A 20,196-nucleotide genomic window follows, 5' to 3' on the forward strand; every position below is an offset into this window, starting at 1 on the left:
AAGTATGATGTTAACTGGGATTTTCATAGATGCCTTTACTCATGTTGAGTAAGTTCATTTCTATATATACTTTGTCGATTTTTTTCCCTTTTTAGTCAAGAAAGAATGTTGAATTTTGTCAGAATCCATTAAGATGAGCATGTGGTTTTTATCCACTGTTTTATTATTATGGTGTATTATATTGGTTGATTTTCTGATATTAAACTAATCCTGAATCTTAAAATATATAGTCATCTATATTTTTACTGCAGTAAAATATTATAGCCAAGAATATGCTGCTCTTCTCTTTCCTTACTAGGGAAGTATAACTGCTCCTTCTAATACTTACAGTCACAGCTAGGTTAACAATGTCTAGACAAAAATATTTTAAGATTTTATTTTGATTAAAAAGCAAAATTAAACTTTCATAGTATAAAGGTGTTGGAGGATTTGAAAAGCAATCTTTCTGAATATCTAGTATAATAAATTAAGTGTTAATATCGTACTATTTATTATGTTGGGGGACAGCTGATATGTCACGGCAGTTTGTCTCTTAATATTTATAAATTTTATTATTCTGTTCTTCAAGTCATACAATTTATGCAAAATGGCTATAAAAGTTGTTGAAATCTTTAAAAAAAAACTGTTATAAGATACCTTCATGCTATAGAAGCTCTTTGGTCTCTGAGCATTCCATTAAAGCAGGTATTACTGTATTAGACTGATATAATTAATTCTTAAAAGTTGAACATTTTAAACTTTATAATTACCTATTATTTAATATCTAAACCACTGTGAGCAGGATCTTGCTTTCCATATATTGACTGATAACAGTTTAATTTTCTGGCAAAGCCATCTCAATCCCATTGTAATCTGAAGAACCAGATGGATTCACAGATCTCTTGTGACTTCAGGTCTTTTAGTAACACAATGTAGCAGGTTAACTTAGTGGCATAGGTTAGTTACTTTGTAAATGGTTTTTTTGGTTGCTATATTATTTATAAACCAATGTTTTATGATTGGATAATTAAAGTTTTTTATATTAAGAAAAAAGGAAATTAAGATTGGAATGGCATTTTAAAAATTAAAATTTAATATAGATGATATAACTGTGAATTTCTATTACAATTTTTTTCTGTATAACCAAGAAAATCATGTTAAAAATGTCCCAAAGCATTTTATGTCATCTATATTCTGAAAAGATTTTAAGAAAAACAATGGCAATATTGGAAATGGTCTCACTATGTGTTTCTCTTTTGCCTCAATTTTAAGAAATAAATAATTAAAAAGAAATACTGAAGATAATTTAGTTATTCTCTGAGGAAATGTGAGTCTGGATCAGAGATACAGTAATCCATCTGACACTCCTAGTATTTGTATGATTATGTTTATTATAAAGCTTGTTTGACAGGATTTCCTTTTCTCTAGATGATCTTAAAAGTCTTTATCTTATTGCCTTAATAAGACCACAATAATTATCAGTGAAAACAATAAGTACCTTAATATAGATGAAACTCTACTGAAGAGTTCTGAGATTTTTTTCCTTAGCATTATGAGGGTAAATGTGACATAAAGAGAATAAATTTTGGAATTAGATACATGGGGTTCCTAATCACTGCTCTCAATAATTTTGGACAAATTCCTTAAAGCAAGACCTAATTTCCTACCTATAAAATAAGGTAATAATAATAACAGCTCCATGTATTTGTTTGAGGATTTAAAGAAAAAATGTGTGTAGAAATGTGACACAATCAAGAACAGTCATTACTGTTAATATTATTGACATTATTAACTGAAATGAATCTCTTAACTTTAAAATGCCATTGATTAATTAATTCATTTAGCAATTCAGGACTTTTTGAACTTATGTGAATGTTCCAGTACGTGCCATTAAAGAAGAAAGTAGCTTAGCAGATAGGGAAAGTTGGATATGTAAGAAAATAATTACAATACGGTGAAGTAAGTATTTTAATCAGGAGTAGTACAGGGGAGGGACGCCTGGATGGCTCAGTCAGTTGAGCAGACTCAACTTCAGCTCGGGTCACGATCTCACGGTATCTGACATTGGTTCAGGTCATGATCTCACGGTTTGTGAGTTCAAACCCGGTGTCGGACTCTGTGCTGACAGCTCAGAGCCTGGAGCTTGCTTCAGATGCTGTGTCTCCCTCCTCTCTGCCCTCCCCCACTCACACTCTGTCTTTCCCTCTCTCTCAAAAATAAATAAATGTAAAAAAAAAATAAAAGAATAGTACAGGGGACTGTGAGATGCCTGAAGAATGATTTGAGTTTTGTTTTCAAGGCCACTAATGACCTAATTGCTTGATAGCATAAGCTATAATTCCTCATCTTTTATGTTAGTGAAATTGGGTGAAACAGTTTGGAGCACATTCCTCTTCAGTGCTCCTATGCCTGTGTAATCTCACAGAGTTAAGTGCCCCCCCCCCTTTTTTTACACATGAGAATTGAATTAAATGGCAAATAAGAAGTAAAAGATAAATATGTTATAACTACAATATTTAACCTCTTTTCAGAATACTATGCTATGGAAATACTATGATTCCACCTTCTCTTTAATTTTAATACCTACTAGAGCCTATCTGGGAAACAAAGAAGCCTCTACCCTTCAGGAATTCTGAGAGCTGACTGAGCCAGCCAAATTACACGCCTGGTAGTGGTGCCCTTAGAAATGCAAAAATACAAGGCAAAGGACGTCTGATCAGTGTTTACTCTTACAAACTTTATAACTGTTTGTATTATATATAAAATATTTAATAGTGGAACAAATGCAATCATTTTCCCATTTCTAATATGTGAACTCCTTTAAAGCTAAAAATGTATTTTAGTTTTTGAAACCATAATTTTCTCTGTTTTTAATTTCTATCTAAAAAGCTAAAGTGCTAAAGAGGTATCAGAATTCCATATGGCTAAAAAAAAATCTTATTATGAGTTAATAAATACTACAGTCCTTTCATATCCCCACACATGTAATATTTTATTCCATTAACATGTTTACATTGCTAAGATATAACACAATTGTAGTTTCAATTATAGCTTTAAGGCTTTTAATGCCAAAATTAGAAGACCTTGTTTTCCTCACTATTTGAAATAGCTATGAATTTTCTGTCTTGTGGAATCATTAGGACACTGTGTGTGCACGCGTGTGTGTGTTTGTATTTTAACTTTGTGTGTCTGGTGACTAAAAATTCTTGTAAGAGGGAATAAGGACTTAAATTACAGCTTATCTTCTACTGAATGTAATTGTTTTAGGACAAATTGAAGTACATTTCCAGCTGTTACAGAATTGGCAAGACGCAAATGAAATACCACAGAGATATGAGTTCTGGGGTTGTGAACCAGAAGTGAGATATCTATCTGTAACCTCAGCTTTTCTCTTTCCATGTAGCTCCCCCCCACCGCCACCACCTCCTCGTCATTATATTAGCAGTGAAACGGCAAGACTAGGCCTTGCAGACCCAGAGATCTCCCAGATATCTGCAGAATGGATCCAAAAATGCTACACTGAAAAAGAAATATTTATAAGAAAAATTTTCAAAGTGAGATATACCTTGAGTATCTGACAAGTACTTACAGTAGGAAAAATGTCAAATTTAAGTTGTTTCTTTTCAAATTTCTACTAGTTGCTCAAACTTGTTAAAGAAACTTATTTTTGTATCTGAAAAATGCTCCAATTTTGACATAAATATAGATGTTTCACTTTCTGCAAAGCATGTTCATGAAAAGTTGAATTGTATATATATTATATTTTGGAGAACCAATTTCACGTTTCTATTGACTTATGTTTTACTTTCAGAAATGTCAGCTCTGACACCAACAATGTAGTTTTCAGTTGTTTTTTCATTTAACCTTTCTGTGAAATAGTCAAAGGCCTGCAAATAAATACTTAAACATTCCGGGAAAACCTTTGAAAGGAACCCCATAGGTAATTCTTTCATGAGGGCAAAAATCGTTTTGTAATGAATGAAGTCTTCTGGTTTCCTGATCTTCAAATAAAAAGAATATACTTAGGCCACTTTTGCCACTAAGAGAAAAAGTATATCTTGCTGTCTTAAGCGAAAATAAAGCTAGATTACTTGGGAAATTTTACAATCAAAACACTAACAATTTCCAGCCATGAACATATTTTACTAGCTTGCCCTTCTACTAGAAAACACAAGGTAGTAAATGAAGTATAATCAACATTCTGTACACCTTCTATGGTATCTGTAGTTACTCATTGCCAAGGGACTAATGACAAAGCTATAACATAGTAACACTCAGGAACATTAAAATAAGAAGGTCAAGACCTTGAAATGGATTAAGGATAATCTCACACTAACTGTATCAAATTGGCAGGCTTTATAATAAGTTTGTTAATATTTGGAACACAACACTGCGCACCATTTTGGTGATAGGATTACCCTTTCCTCCAGATCCTAATGTGACAAATGAAATGATTGGATTGCTGCTGCCTTCATTACTCTTTTCAAGCCCTTGTTCTTTTCTTTAATTCCTTGAAGAGTTAAGAGGTTTCTAATTATTATTTTTGGCTTATTCCACAGCACATTTAAAATTTTTTTGAAGATGAAAAATGTAGTCTTAAACCTGTTCTGACAATATAAAACTTGATATATGAGATGTGCAAACATAAATATATAATGTATTCAGATTCAGATGAGAAAAATGTTTGTAATGAAACTATACGAGTAATTCTAACACTTGCCTTACAGAGTTAGGTAGCTAAGTGACATTTTCCTCAAACCCCACTATATGGTTCTACATATGGTTTCAATGTTTACTCTTAGTTTTAGAATACACCAGTTAAAATATTGATACTCTTTTATAATGAGTTTCTGATTACAAAGGAAAAATCCACCTTAACAAGTAGAGAGCAAGGTATTTAAACAATTCTTCACAGTATTCTAAGGCTTCTGTGGTATCCAATGAATGATATGTTACTAAAACAATGAAATGTTCCATGTTCCTTATTACCATCCATCATCCAACAGCTGTAAAATCACCAGCTGCTAGGAAAAAGAGAACTACATCAGTCCTTTCCAGCTGCAAAGAGAAAAAGCTTAAGATCTCCTTTTTGCATAATGTCTGGGATCCAAGCAGGCTGGAGTCAAAGTTTCCTTGTCACAAACCCCCAACCTTGTGAACATGTCAAACAGCACATAAGCTACAATTCATTTTTGTTGTTACGGGGAAGAAGTGTATGTGGGAGAAGTAGAAGTGGCTGGGGTAATACAATATAGTAATAGCAACGTCAGTAGTGGCTACTATATGCCAGGCACAGGCTTTCATAATTTTAAAACTCACAATAACTATATAAGGTAGATCTTATTTTCTTGGGAAACTGAGGTTCAGTGAGACTGAGTAACTTAGCAAATGGTGTGGTGAATCAAATCCAGATCTTACTCCAAAGCTAGGGTCTTAATTATTTCACTGTTCTGCCTTCCAGTAAAATGAACAGATGAGAAAAATCTGAACTGGTAAAGAATAAATGGAATGTATTTGAGAATGTATCTGGGAAGAAGGGGAAGCATGAAGGTGGTAGTAAAAGACATAGGAGGAGTGTTTCAAAGTAAATGAGGGTGCCAACTTGCACTTTGTGCCTTTTGCTGCTCCCCTCTCTCACAGGGAGAAAATGACCCTAACATCTTAGATAACTTGAGAAACAGATTACGTATCATTTCCATTAACTTCCTTAATTGTCATCGGCCATCAAAAATTCTAGCACATAAAATCAGACTTCATTAATTAATTACTCATCCTGACAACAATATGAGCTGTAATGAATTGGCACAGTCTATTAAGCAGCAGCTCTCAAACTTTAGCAAGCACTGAAATCACCTAGGCCCCATCTCTAGAGTTTCTGATTGAGAACTGATAATTCTAACAAGTTCCCAGGTAATGCTCCCAGTGCCACTGGTTCAGGACCACCAACTATAAGAAAAACTGTGCTAAACAATGTTATATTTATACACACACACCTATGACAAACTGACTAGTAAAAGAATAATGGTTTTCAAGAGGCTACCTTCCATTGTACAGGCACAATTTATGAATCCAGTTATTTATACCTGCATATGTAAAATGAATAGTGTTCATACAAATGTGGGAGGACAACTGACCTTATGGCCATGTTATTAATTAATTACACAAAAGAGTATGCTTTTAATGTGCAATTTGCTCACCTAAGCAGTTATGGAAATAAGAATATCACATTTAAAAGAGGCAATCATTCCCAAATTTAATACCAACTCTTTATAATCCAGAAAAAAATACATAAAAATAAAATGCACTTAAGCTTAGGGACGGGAAAAATCTGAAACTAGAACTATTCCTATTTCCAATCATAAGCGTCTGCTGGTCCAATTGTTTATGGCTTAAAAAACAAAAATAACTTTTTTTAAGCAAGTAGAGACAAGGATTTTCATAGACCTGGATCCTGGAAGCCAACATACCATTGGCCACTTAGCCTGTTTCTTCTCCCTTACCCTGCCCTGGCTCTAAGTTTGACTTGATCTTGCCTGGTTTTGGCACATGCTGTAGTTACAGTACTAGGGGCTACCACCACTGCTGCTGAAATCGATATGAAAATTGGGGAGCAGCATGGCACAAAACCAGTATTATTTTTTTTAAGTAGGTTTCATGTCCAGTATAGAGTCCAATGCAGGGCTTGAATTCATGACTTCGAGATCAAGACCTGAGCTGAGATCAAAGGTCAGACACTTAACCAACTGAGCCACCTAGGCGCCCCCAAACTAGTATTATTTTAAAAGGAAGTTGCTTCCAATTTCAGAGTGACCTGAGATTAGTAAGGAAGTGAAGTTTCAATCCCCTAAGTTCTTCTAGGATGGAGACTTCTCATTCCAACATCCTTTTAAAATGAAAAACACTTACTAAATGATCCATTTTACTTGGTTATCCAGATCCTTTCTATAGGCTACCAGTTTTCTTTTTGGGGATGGGAAAGGTCATCCTACAGTAACTTTATTATGACAGAGAACCCAGGCTGCAATAAGTCTACATGATTAGAACAGATGGTTGTTATCTTTCCAAAGGGTGAAGCCTGAGCCCAGCTGGCAGCACACAAGGTTAAAACCAAGGTCCAGAATATCCTCTTTCCTAGTATTACCCTGCATTACCCAACTCATGATGTGAGATGCAAGACTGTACAACCACACTGATCAGAAGTATGAGGTCCCACCGTGCAGAGGCAAAACCCAGTGGGAGAAAATTGAACATTCAATCATCGAAAAGGATGCTGAAATAAAGTGCAGTTGCCTACTCTTCCACTATTCATTGCTGAGAAAGACGAGGGTATGGGATGAATAGCAAATTATGTCCTTTACTCTTCAAATAAATAAATCCTGAGAAAATGGGGTTGATGGCCAATCAGGCAGTAGAACAGGATGAAAATCTAGGCTAGTTAGAGATCTTTGTGCCGTAGGCAAAGAACAGCAGGGATAAGGGAAAAGAGAGGAACATTAAAATGCCTGGAAACATTAAAAAGGGAGAAACTTCTTTCTCTTTTCTTAAACAAGATAGGAAACAGCATTTTTAATTTTCCTTGCTGCAGTGGCAGTAGATTCTGGTTTTCATAAAACACGATTTCAGTAACATGGTCTATTGATAAGATTGCTCAGTCATGGGAAGATAAACAGGCTGACCATTAATGTTAGGACTAGGTCTTCTCACAAAGCCTTTAACAAGGGCTATGTCTCACGCTGGGTCCACAGAGGAACTCTTAACACTATAAGGTGCTTCAGTTAAAGCTTCTGCGATATTACAATGGCATGATTGATGGTTTTCTTTTAAGAATGTGACTCTCGGGGCGCCTGGGTGGCGCAGTCGGTTAAGCGTCCGACTTCAGCCAGGTCACGATCTCGCGGTCCGGGAGATCGAGCCCCGCGTCAGGCTCTGGGCTGATGGCTCAGAGCCTGGAGCCTGTTTCCGATTCTGTGTCTCCCTCTCTCTCTCTGCCCCTCCCCCGTTCATGCTCTGTCTCTCTCTGTCCCAAAAATAAATAAACGTTGAAAAAAAAAATGAAAAAAAGAATGTGACTCTCTTATACATGTAAACTACTTTAGAAAAGTTATAGATAAAAAGCTGAGGGAGAGTTTGGTTTCAAGCCACACAGTTCCAGACACCAGCCACAGATGCCCCTGTCCTGTTTAACTACATGTTATTTTCTGAGCAACATTCATTCACTGAGTGGTTGAAAGAAATGATCTGCCAGTCACCTTCACCCTCCCTCATCCTGTGAATCTCACAAATACAGAGGCTGAAGACAGGACAGTTGACTCTGTTCCCTCTCATCAGGAAAATCATTTGGTGACTGAGTGGATGTCATGAGCAAGATAGCCCAGTTGTCCAAGATGATCCTTGCTACAAAGATGAGGCTGACCTTTGTCATGTAGATGAGAACTCCTTGGTCAGCTGCTCCACCTGTTTGGGCTTTAGCCCTGTGAAACAAAATATGCCAGTCTGGTCAGGGATGTGCTGCCCATTGTGGGAGAAGTCCTCCTTCTTGAGGTTGGAGACCAGCCGAATCTGCATGCTAATGATGCAGCTGGCCATGACTTGCGCTTCTTAACAACCATTGTTTTTGAAAATCTAGATGGTCAGAGTGGTCGAGGCAACTGGGCTCCATTGAGAGGAGGGTTGGAATACACGGGATGGATCAGTGTCTTCATCTGTGATTCCACCCCTCTGACTTCATCAGCATCTTTGCAGACCACAGTGAAGTCTCCCACACACTTACCATATAAGCCCATGTTCTTGGTATAGGATTGGCAGAGACAAACATTAATGCCCTCTTCAGTGAAGTGGTGTACAGCCTAGGCATCCTTGGTACCATCACTACTGGCAAAGTCTTGGTAGGCCATGTCAAAGAACGTAGAGAGATTCTTTTTGTCACTGCTGTTGCTATTTCCTTCTATTTCTCAGAATGAGGGTCCACTTCCACGGGATTGTGGGCATAGGTGTGCAGAAGAACACTTTGCTGTGGCATTTTTGAAATGTCCTCCATAGTGCTTGTGAAGTCAAAGCCACAAGTCTTGGCGGGCGGGGGGGTGGGGGGGGTCATAGTATTGTTAACCTTGCAGCTGCGTGCCAGTGTGTCTGATGGTTTGGGTAGAAAAGACATCTTGGCTGATCTTAAAAAAATCTATGCAGAAAACCAGTTTGATACCCAGGGCCTTAATTCCAGAAATGGTCTGCACAGTGATATACTGGCCAATTTTCAACTCTTTGCTGTCCTCCACCGGGGTCTGTCCTATAGATGTCTTGCAAAATTCAGCCAGTCCTGCAATGGGCAGATATTCTTTGTCCATATTTTTTCCATCAGTCTGGGCCTCTGCCTTCCAGATGCTAGGGAGGACATAAGGCTCTTCTATACTGGTAGACACCTCCTACCAGATTCTTTCTGCTACTGGTGTCTCTCTTACAGTATTTTGTGACTCTCGGGATGGGATCTGGAGGCCCCATCTCCACATGGGCCCACCAGGAGCTGACTCTTGCAGAGACCAGGTGGTGAGGCTGAGGTGGAAGACTGTGGTGATTTTGGAGAGGATGCTGTCAGAGTGCAGCAGTACCAGGTGGCAACAAGAGGTTCCGTGGGTAGTGGCAGAATGGAGTGGAGGGCCAGTGGTGCAAACATGGGGGCTCAGGCTCATTGCCTGACAGTTTTCTTGCTGGCAGAAGACTGTATAGAATAGTTATATTTTGAGACTTTTATAGAAGTTTCTCATAACTCTGTATTTATCTCTTTTCAAGTTTAGCAAAGTTAATAGAATTCCCTCTCCCTTTTTTTAAGTCAGAAAGCCATTTTTTAATTTCTCAAGCTCTAGCATATATTTCTAGGGTGTGCCGATGGTCACCTGCCACACCTGTACCAGGTTGTCTGGGTAGCCAGCAAACAGTCCAGCTATCAGAAGACCAGGTTGGGGAGGTACACTGGGGTGGCTCTGCCTTGCTGCTAATACTGATAACTTCTTGTTTCGGCTAATCTACAATGATCTTGACCTTAGAGTTCCAGATCTTAATGCTGTGGCGTGTGGCAACACAGAGCCACAGTGGTGGGGGCTGAATCACAGGGTATTGATGACATCCTTGCCATCTAGTGCATGAAGGTACTTGCCTTTGTTGAGGACCCACAGCATGACCTGGCCATCTCTGCCTCCAGAAGCACAGAGGAATCCATCCGGAGAGACAGTCACCGCATTCAGGTAGCCTGTGTGGCCAGTGTGGTTGGTCTTCAGCTTGTAGTTTTCCAGATTTTATCCCTTGACCAGCTTGTGGCTTATGAACAAAAGAAATCTACTTCTCACAGTTCTGGAGACTGGAAGTCTAAGATCAGGATGCCAGCATAGTCGGGTTCTCATAAAGACCCTCTTCCAGGTTACAGACTGCTGACTGCTGACTGTATCCTCACGTGGCAGAAAGAGAGCTAGCTGGCTCTCTCAGCTCTTAAGGCCACTAATCCCATTCATGAGGGCTCTACTCTCATGACCTACTTACCTCCCAAAGGCCCCACCTCCACATACCATCACACTGTGATTAGGTTTTCAACATATGAATTTTGGAGGGACACAAACATTCAGTCCATTGCAGCCTGCATGCTCTCCTTTCACTAATTCACTTAGTGGCAGAAATTTATTGGTGCTCTACTTCACATAAACTTTCTAGTTACAGTCTAGTAGATTGACATGTGTCTAAGAATGTCTGGGTTCTTTTTTTTTTTTTTTTTTTTTTTTTATGTTTGCTTAGTTAGGAGAGGAGGGGCAGAGAGAGGGAGAGAGAATCCCAAGCAGGCTCCACACTGTTAGCATGGAGACCCACCTGGGACACGACCTCACGAACCAATGTGAGATCATGACCTGAGCTGAAATCAAAAGTCAGATGCTTAACCAACTGAGCCCCCGAGGTGCCCCTGGGTTATTCTCTATTTCAATCATACTTGAACCCAATTATCTTAGGTATTACAAATTAGTCCATCCTTTATTTGAAGCAATGTGAGTTCAGAGATCCATTAGTGTTTGCAAACTAGTTTGTTGGGTGAATGTTTCATTTTCTCCAACTTGGGAGCCCCAGTTTCATTTCTAGAGTGATAGCATTGTTTCTGTTTTTGAAACTCTGGCTGATTCCCTAGTCATTTTTGTTACCCCAATGTTGTCCTGCACCCCAGGGACTTAGCCCAGCAAACACAAACTGTCCTGCTGGCTAACTGGTTCATGCTCCCTTATGGCCCTTTCCTCTATCAGGGCTGGGAGAAAGATGACACATGTGGAAGTCTACTCTACAAAATGAAATAAGGATACTTTGAGATCTTCAAATTTTTATTTATTTTTGCTTTGATCTGAGGTATCAGAGAAAAATATAAAATTTAAAAATTGAAGTGCTCTCCTACCTGTCTTACGCTTGCCTAATCCACATAGCTTTGGGTGCATCCCAACAAGGCACTTGCTGTCTGAGCCACTCTGTAACCTTGTTTTTTGGAAGAAGGTGATGTGAGGACAATGACAATAGGTTTTGATTATCTTTTTATTCCTATGTTGCTATCACTCAATCAAACACCTAATTCTGGCTCCAGTAACATACCAGACTAAGGCAACAGAGATCACACAGTCCCTGTCATCAGGAGTTTGTGATCTCCTGGGAGATGCAGACAAGCAAAAGTTGAGAGGAAAGCCCAAGGAGATATGTGAATACAGAGGAAAGGGAGTTTAACCATGGTTTAGGGTGAGAGGGGGTCAGGCCAACTCTTCACAGAGGAGAATTATTATTCATTCTATTGGCTGAACAGCAAAAGATACCAGGCATTAAACTGAAGTTCTTATTTTTTCCACTTTAAAATGTCTTCAACAATGGTTCCCATTTACTGTCAAAGCTGGCTTCTGAGTGATAATGCCACTAATATGATTATGCCAACCTCTCTTACTGCTCACCTTACACTTCATATCTGAAGGTCATGGCACTAAAAATTGGCATGGATGTATTCCAAGGAATCTGGTTATCATACTTGACTATTTATAATTCTAAAATTGAAGACTAAACCACAAGTTAATTGGCACTTTCAAAGATGGGTATGGAGTCGGAGGAGTGAATCAGCAGAGGAAGAAACAGGGAGGACTATGGGAGCACAGACCAACTCTAAGGGAACTTCGATTACCAATGTCCAAAGCTGAAAGTAACTTATGGTTTGTTTTTCACAGGTGAGGAATTGTTTTACATACCACATGGAATGCTCCTGGGGCTTTGACAGGTCTGAAGCCATCAACAGGAACGCATTGATCCGCATGGCCGTTACAGAAGCAGCTGCCCTTGACAATGAAATCATAGATTGCATAATGTGTAAAATGTTGAGGCTTTGTGGTCATGTCATTTCTCTGACAGGGGCAAGACTGTCGTTTTAGCAACTGCACACGGAGGTTGGTGATCTTCAATTGCTCCTGCACTTTGGCACTATAAGGGTTCTCTGCATCATATGGTGGTGACAAAGCTCTGAAAATAACCTGTAAAGAAAGAAAAAAATACCATGAGTATATACGACTGGGTGCAAACCCCAAATTGTTTGCCTCATACAGTCTTGGTTTGATTTACACCTTTTGTCATCTGCAAGTGATAAGATAAGAGATTTTTAGACTTTGATCACACAGGTGCGCTGCCTGTTCAGATGCAGAAGTATAAATTGAGTAACCAGCAGAGACCTTACTCTTGAGATGAAGGCAGCCATGCAAAGATCTTGGGGGAAGAGCATTCTGGGCAGAAGGAACAGCAAGTTTAAAGGCCTTGAAGCTGAATCCAGCTTGGCTTATTAAAGGAAGAACAACAAGGCCAGTGTGACTGAAGTCCAGGAAACAAAGGGACAGTTTTTAGAGAAGAGGACAGAGCCAGTGCATAACAGATCATGAATAGAGAGTCCTTTAAAGGCCATGGTAGTTATTCTAACTGTAGTGGGAAGGCACTGGAGGGTCATATGCAGAGAGCTGATATCATCTGATTTACATTTTTTAAAAAGATGACTCCCACTTCTATAAGGAGAATGGATTAAAAAGGGGGGAGAAGAGAAGCACCAAAATCAAGATCCAGACACTTCTATTTCCAAATGAGGTGTGACCCTTCAAAGACTAATCAGTTATTAATTGGGGCCACTGTTGCTACAAATACCTTTGGTTCTCCTTTTCTGGATCTGCCTTCCAAGCTTGTGGTACATTCTTGGAATATTCTTATGAGTAGTAAATATATAGTCATTTCGGGGTGGATTTGATTTCTGAAATCAGTTAAAAGTCCTTTAAATCCAAATGTAGAAAATAAAATGGCTGATCAAGTTAGTTAACAGTATTTTGGTTAAATGTAAAGTATAAGTAATAAAACTTTTTATTGTGTATGTTACAGATAGACTTGAAAGGCAATTTAAAACTTTAGTTCTGAGGAGGAAACCAGAGGGAGGAAGACTCAGAAGGGACGGACTTTGGGCATGTGTGTGTGTCCATACGTTATATGGGGGTAATAAAAGGGCCCCTGGGGTGGAGGGGTACAAACTTCTCTAATGGATGTCTTAACTTTGGGGGAGTAAGGCTGGTGGGAGAGAAAATCACTGCCAGTAGAAAGCAATGAATATAAAAAAAGGAATTCCAAACTATCTCACAACATAAAACAGTATCATAAGGAGACCAATACCAAGTTATACCTTATTATGCAGGTTAAAAAAAAACAGAACAAAACCTTAAGCAATCTTGTTAATTTATATAATAAGAGACACAAAGCTCCCCTGAAAAAAATTTTAGGCATCTCTTGGCTTTTTAAAGATATGTTAAAACTCTACTCACAAGAAATCCAGAAATATTTTGATAACTGAGTAGTATGAAAGTAAAGTAATTATTAAAAAGTAGGCTTTGGATAAACTCCCATTTAGAGAGAATGTATCTAAAAGTAGCTTTCCAGGAAAAAAATTCCTTAAGGAATACTTCAGATATAAAAATTTCATTTTAAGAATTGATTTTGCAATGAAAGGATGAAAAGGCAAGAATCAACTGTGCAGGATCACATCTCCAGCCATACTTAGGTGCAGAACTGTCCTAAATGAAATATAACTTAAGGAGGAGTGATAATTCAATGGATACTTGGCTTTCACGGCCAATTCTCCATCCAGCAGCTATAGTGATTCTCTATAAATAGAAGTTGGATCATGTCACTGCTTAAATCTGCCCCCACCCAAGGACCTCCCATTTCTCTCAGAATAAAATACAAAGTCCTTATACCAGCCTGCCTCATTTTTGTTCTTAGCGCTTATTTACCAATTGATACATTGTAGTTGTACTTTAATGCTTTACTGCCTTCCTGGTCTAGAAAGTAAACTTCTTGAGGATAATTGCTGATCCCAGGACAGTGCCTAGCACAGGGGAAGTATTCAATAAATTCTTAGTAAATGAATTGATTGATTATAACATTGTTCTTGGCATTTAACTAATAGGTGAGAATTTTAAATAACTTAATTTCCTTTTCTAAGGTCCTAAACAGATTCACACACTGAATTCATATTATAGCACTAGAAGGGAAGAGGTAGGAAATTATAAAAACAGTTAGAAATAACTGAATCATTAACCAACCTCTGCATCTCTAGCTATTTTTGAACTTGCAAACCTTGGAAAAAGTTGTATCCTAAACTTTAACAATGTTCTGCCCCATTTATTCACATATAAAGTGGTGGAAAGCAACATATGGAATACTGTTTTCCAACAATACTATGTCACCTACTTGAAAGTCAATATGGAAGTAATGTCTCTTTTAATGATAGCCTATATCACAGCATGTTTTTACATTTTGAATCATTAAAAAAATTAAAAAATTGAACCCATTGTGAGTTTTATGTGACACTTATTTTTCAAATAACACCCCCAATACTGGCATTCTGTTAGAAATTCGTGAAGGACACTTGCTCTAAATAAAATCAGTAATGTGGCCACCTCCTGGTTTATCAACCACAGTAATACAAGGACATGGAAAAGGGTCACAGTGCTTACCAAATAAGTATTCCACTGAAAAGCATATGGCATCCTTCTCTAAACCGTGACCCACCCTTCCTTTTCCTCAACATTGGTGGTACTGTTTGCTCTCTCTGTTCCTATCACGTATTTATCCTTGACATTTACCCTAGTTCCCTCTCCCCCGCTCCTTATAACCCCTGTCCTCTGAGAATTGTTTAGCATATGCAAGGCTAGAGGAAGATCTGTCAAGGTTTGTAGGAACTAGAAGCTCTTTTGCTTCCTGAACCCAGACTGTGGAAGCTGAATGGCGGCTCTGTGCTTAGTGTGCATGACACCACAGTTGGCACGCTGATATCAGCAGGGAAGGGACATCATGACCCCTGAGGCTGCATGCTGGAAAGGAGACAGCAGAGTGCCACAGACACAAAGTGAACGGGAATTTAAACCATGAAATCTTTTTTCCAGAAAGGAGACGCCTTAATCTGATACTCTGGGAAATGGATCTACCCTGCGTCAGGAAACAAAGAGTGCGCCAATCCAGATGCTTCAAACTTCTGGCAGGTCGCCCTTTGGGTCCCACCCAGTTTTTCTTCAAACATCTCCAGAAGAAGCCCGCATGGCACTACTAAAATGAAGTAAGAAAAAGTGTAGAAGCCCTCATATATCAGCCTCTTCTGTTTTTGTCCCCATCAGGAACAGGATGTATCTATGGGCCCACCACTGTTCCTCTGTCTATGAGTGCGTCTGAAGGTACACTCCTGCAAGACATAGTTAACAAGCCAGAGGAGAACTAGGATCGAGCCTATTTCAGTGTTTCCAGCTTGTTAGTGCTATTGGCCAGGACTTCCTGATACTATTTTTCAAATTAAGAAAGTGGGTTATATTTCAGTGATTAATACTATGCTCATTACAGAGAAATCTGTCACTCAAAAATGTAGAAGACATTAAGAATCTACAGTGCAGTCCCAAGGACAGCCAGGAATACCGACTCCACAATATTTTCCCATCTAATCTTCTGTATATATACACATAGAATATAATGTAAACCGCTTTGTTTCAGCTTAACAATACCTTGTGAATTTTTTCCAATTCAGTGAAAATAATTCTACATCAGTGGTTCTCAAAATGTGGCTCCCAGACCAACAGCATCAGTGTCAACCTGGGAACTAGTTAGAAATGCAAATTCTTGAGCCCTTATACCAGGCTGACTGAATCAGAAACTCTGGGGATGGAGCCCAGCAATCTGGGTTTCAACAAGCCTTCCAGATGATTCTGATGCACAATAAAGTTTGAGAAACACTCTTTCATAATTAAAAAATCTGGTTAGGATTCTATTGTGCGGATATGACATAACTTATTTAACCAGGTTGCTGTTGTTAGGCATCTAGATTGTTTTCAACTTTTCGGTATAACCAACTACAGTGAACAATCTTATAGCTAAAATGCAGAAGTTTATAATAACATCTTGAAGATACATTTCCAAATGTGAAATCAATGGTTTAAATGAAATACATAATTTTAAAACCTATCTGAGCTTCTGAGTGAATCACAAACCCTTTCCTACTTAATCTTTGGAATTTTCACATTTCTCTGGTCTTGGCCTGCTTTCTAAGCCTGGAATCCCTTAAACTTTGCCTAAGGATCTGGACTTTTGGCTTAGGCTCTGCCATTTCTTATGCCTTAGTATAACAAAGAGATCCTTAAAAAGTTCTGAACAGATTAGAATTACCTATATGTTCTTTTCTAACTCTCAATAATAGTGAGAATTAGTTAAAATAGAATTCCATATGTCCTATTTTTACTGAGATGAAACTTTCAACAGAGTTTAACACAATGTGAACAGAATAAGAAGTAAATATTAGGTACATAATAGACAGGAAGTCTTTTGAGTACCAAACTCATATTTACATATTGCTCCATAATTAAAATTTGATTGCCTATGTTAGATCACAATAATTTAAGAAACTTAGTTATCACATTTTAAAATTTTTGTTTAGCTACTAGCTTGAGAAATATTTCAGGTCCGAGGTGATTGCCCATCTTGTGGACTCTGTTGGCACTTGTGTTTCCATGAAAGCACTTTCATGCTAGTACATTGTATTTTATTTTTATTTTTATTTTTGAGAGAAAGAGCATGAGTGGGGGAGAGGGGCAGAGGGAGAGAGAGAGAATTTTAAGCAGGCTCCATGCCCAGCACAGAGCCCAATGTGGGGCTCGATCCTATGACCCTGGGATCATGACCTGAGTTGAAATCAAGAGTTGGACACTCAACCGACTGAGCCACCCAGGTGCCCGGATCATGCTAGTACATTGTTATTGTCTATTTACTTGTCTGTATTGCAAAATAGACTCTGCTCAGTAGGTTTGTCTGGTTAACAGCTGTGTCCCCCAGCACTTCCCTGGCATATTATAGCATTTCATAATTACATTGAATGAATAAATAAATGAACTATTTTTCCAAATAGCATTTTTAAAAAGGAGAAGCCAAATAAGTAATAGGATTTAGAAAAACAAAAAAGGAAAAATGTTCTTACAATTATGTACTCTCGATGAGAAAGTGTATGAATACATACATATATGTATAAATACCTACATAAAAATATGTAATATATTTCAAATGGTTTTATGGATTCCTTCTCTTCAATAGTACACATGGTCTTTCACATTCTTAAGAAAAGGGATCAAGCAGGCATGATCAAGCACCCAAACACATACAAATATTACACCTTTTCCATGGTTTTTGGTCTAGTTTTCTTATTTACCAAAAATGGAAGCTTTAAGATCCTAACTGCAATTGTTCTTTAGTGGTTTTTAAAATTCCCATATCTTTATGTTATCAAAACAGCAGCTTTTGCTTTCAATGATTTCTCTCCTGTTTTTCTATTTCATTTTTGCTTTTATTTTTATTACTTACTTTCTTCTACTTACTTTGGGCTTAATTTTCTCTTCTTTATTTACTAGTTTGTTTACCAGTTTTTTCTCCCAAGTTTTTATTTAAATTAAGGTTAGTCAATATATACTGTAGTATTGGTTTCAGGAGTAGGATTTAGTGACTCATCACTTACATATAACACCAATGTTCATCACAATAAGTGCCCTTCTTAATGCTCATCACCCATTTAGCCCATGCCCCCACCCACCTCTTCTCCATCAATGCTCAGAGTTCTTTTGATGTGCCTCCCTCTCTATTTATATCTTTTTTTTTCCTTCCCTTCCCCTATGTTCATCTGTTTTGTTTCTTGAATTACACATATGAGTGAAATCATATAGTATTTGCCTTTCTCTGACTTATTTTGCTTAGCATAATACACTCTAGTTCCATCTACCTCATTGCAAATGGCAAGATTTCATTCTTTTTGATGGCTGAGTAATATTCCATTATGTAATACCAAACTTCTTTATCCAATCATCAGTTGATGGACATTTGGGCTCTTTCCATACTTTGGCTATTGTGGATAATGCTGCTATAAACATTGGGGTACATGTGCCCCTTCGAATCAGTACATTTGTATACTTTGGATTAATACCCAGTAGTATAATTGTTGGGTAGGGTAGTTCTATTTTTAACTTTTTAAGGAACCCCCATACTGTTTTCTAGAGTGGCTGTACCAGTTTGCATTCCCACCAGCTGTATAAGAGGGTTCCCCTTTCTCCACATCCTCACCAACATCTGTTGTTTCCTGAGTTGTTACTTTAGCCATTTTGACAGGTGTGAGATGGTATCTCATTGTGGTTTTGATTTTTATTTCCCCAATGATAAGTGATGTCGAGCACTTTCTCCTGTGTTTGTTAGCCATTTTTATGTCTTCTTTGGAGAAATGTCTGTTCATGTCTTCTGCCCATTTCCTAACTGGGTTATTTATTTTGGGGGTGTTGAGTTTGATAAGTTCTTTATAGATTTTGAATATTAGCCCTTTATCTGATGTGTCACTTGCAAATATCTTCTCCCATTCCATAGGTTGTCTTTTAGTTTTGTTGATTGTTTCCTTCGTTGTGCAGAAGCTTTTTAACTTGATGAAATCACAATAGTTTATTTCTGCGTTTGTTTCCCTTGCCTCCAGTGACATGTCTTATAAGTTGCTACAGCTGAAATCAAAGAGGTTGCTGCCTGTGTTCTCTAGAATTTTTATGGTTTCCTGTCTCACATTTAGTCTTTCATCTGGTTTGAATTTATTTTTGTGTATGGTGTAAGAAAGTGGTCCAGGTTCATTCTTCTGCATGTTGCTGTCCAGTTTTCCCAGCAATATTTGCTGAAGAGACTATTTTCCAATTGGACATTCTTTCCTGCTTTGTCAAAGATGAGTTGGTCATACATTTGTGGGTCCATATCTGGGTTTTCTATTCTGTTCCATTTCTCTATGTGTCTGTTTTATGCCAGTACCATACTGTCTTGGTGATTACAGCTTTGTAATATAGCTTGGAATCTGGAATTGTGATACCTCCAGCTTTGGTTTTTCTTTTTCAATATTACTTTGGCTATTCAGGGTCTTTTCTGGTTCCATATAAATTTTAGAATTGTTTGTTCTAGCTCTATAAAAAAAATGCTGGTGTTATTTTGAGAGAGATTGCATTGAATACGTAGATTGCTTTCAGTAGTATACACATTTTAACAATATTTGCTCTTCCAGTCCATGAACATGGAATGTTTTTTCATTTCTTTGTGTCTTCTTCAATTTGTTTCATAAGTGTTACATAGTTTTCAGAGGACAGTTCTTTTACCTCTTTGGTTAGATTTATTCCTAGGTATCTTATGGTTTTTGGTGCAGTTGTAAATGGGATTGATTCCTTGATTTCTCTTTCTGCAACTTTGTTATTGGTGTATAGAAATGCAACAAATTTCTGTACATTGATATTATATCCTTAGCTTTGCTGAATTCATTTATCAATTCTAGCAATTTTTTGGTGGAGTCTTTCAAGTTTTCTACATAGAGTATCATGTCTGCAAAGACTGAAAATTTGGCTTCTTCCTTGCTAATTTGGATGCCTTTTATTTCTTTTTGTTGTCTAGTTGCTGAGGCTAGGACTTACAGTACTATGTTGAACAACAGTGGTGAGAGTGAACATCCCTGTTGTGTTCCTGACCTTAAGGGAAAAGCTCTCAGGTTTTTCCAACTGAGGATGATATTAACTGTGGATCTTTTGTATATGGCCTTTATCATGTTGAGTTATGTTCCTTCTACCCTTACTTTCTTGAGGGTTTTTTTTTATCAAGAAAGGGATG

At 37.8% G+C, this 20,196-nt stretch overlaps 1 protein-coding gene and 1 pseudogene across 4 annotated transcripts in view; both read right to left on the reverse strand.

Annotated features, from left to right (window-relative positions):
- The window catches only part of NTN4 (netrin 4), a 126,023-nt gene that overhangs the window by 65,238 nt on the left and 40,589 nt on the right, over window positions 1–20,196 (reverse strand). For all 4 annotated transcript variants that reach the window (XM_045062187.1, XM_045062185.1, XM_045062186.1 and 1 more), the window contains exon 3: window positions 12,222–12,500. In XM_045062187.1, coding sequence (XP_044918122.1) covers window positions 12,222–12,500 — 279 coding nt within the window. The remainder of the gene's footprint in view (window positions 1–12,221; window positions 12,501–20,196) is intronic.
- On the reverse strand, window positions 7,942–9,564 carry LOC102902550 (annotated as a pseudogene).

The sequence above is a fragment of the Felis catus genome, chromosome B4 (assembly GCF_018350175.1).
Source record: "Felis catus isolate Fca126 chromosome B4, F.catus_Fca126_mat1.0, whole genome shotgun sequence".
NCBI classification, from domain to species: domain Eukaryota; kingdom Metazoa; phylum Chordata; class Mammalia; order Carnivora; family Felidae; genus Felis; species Felis catus.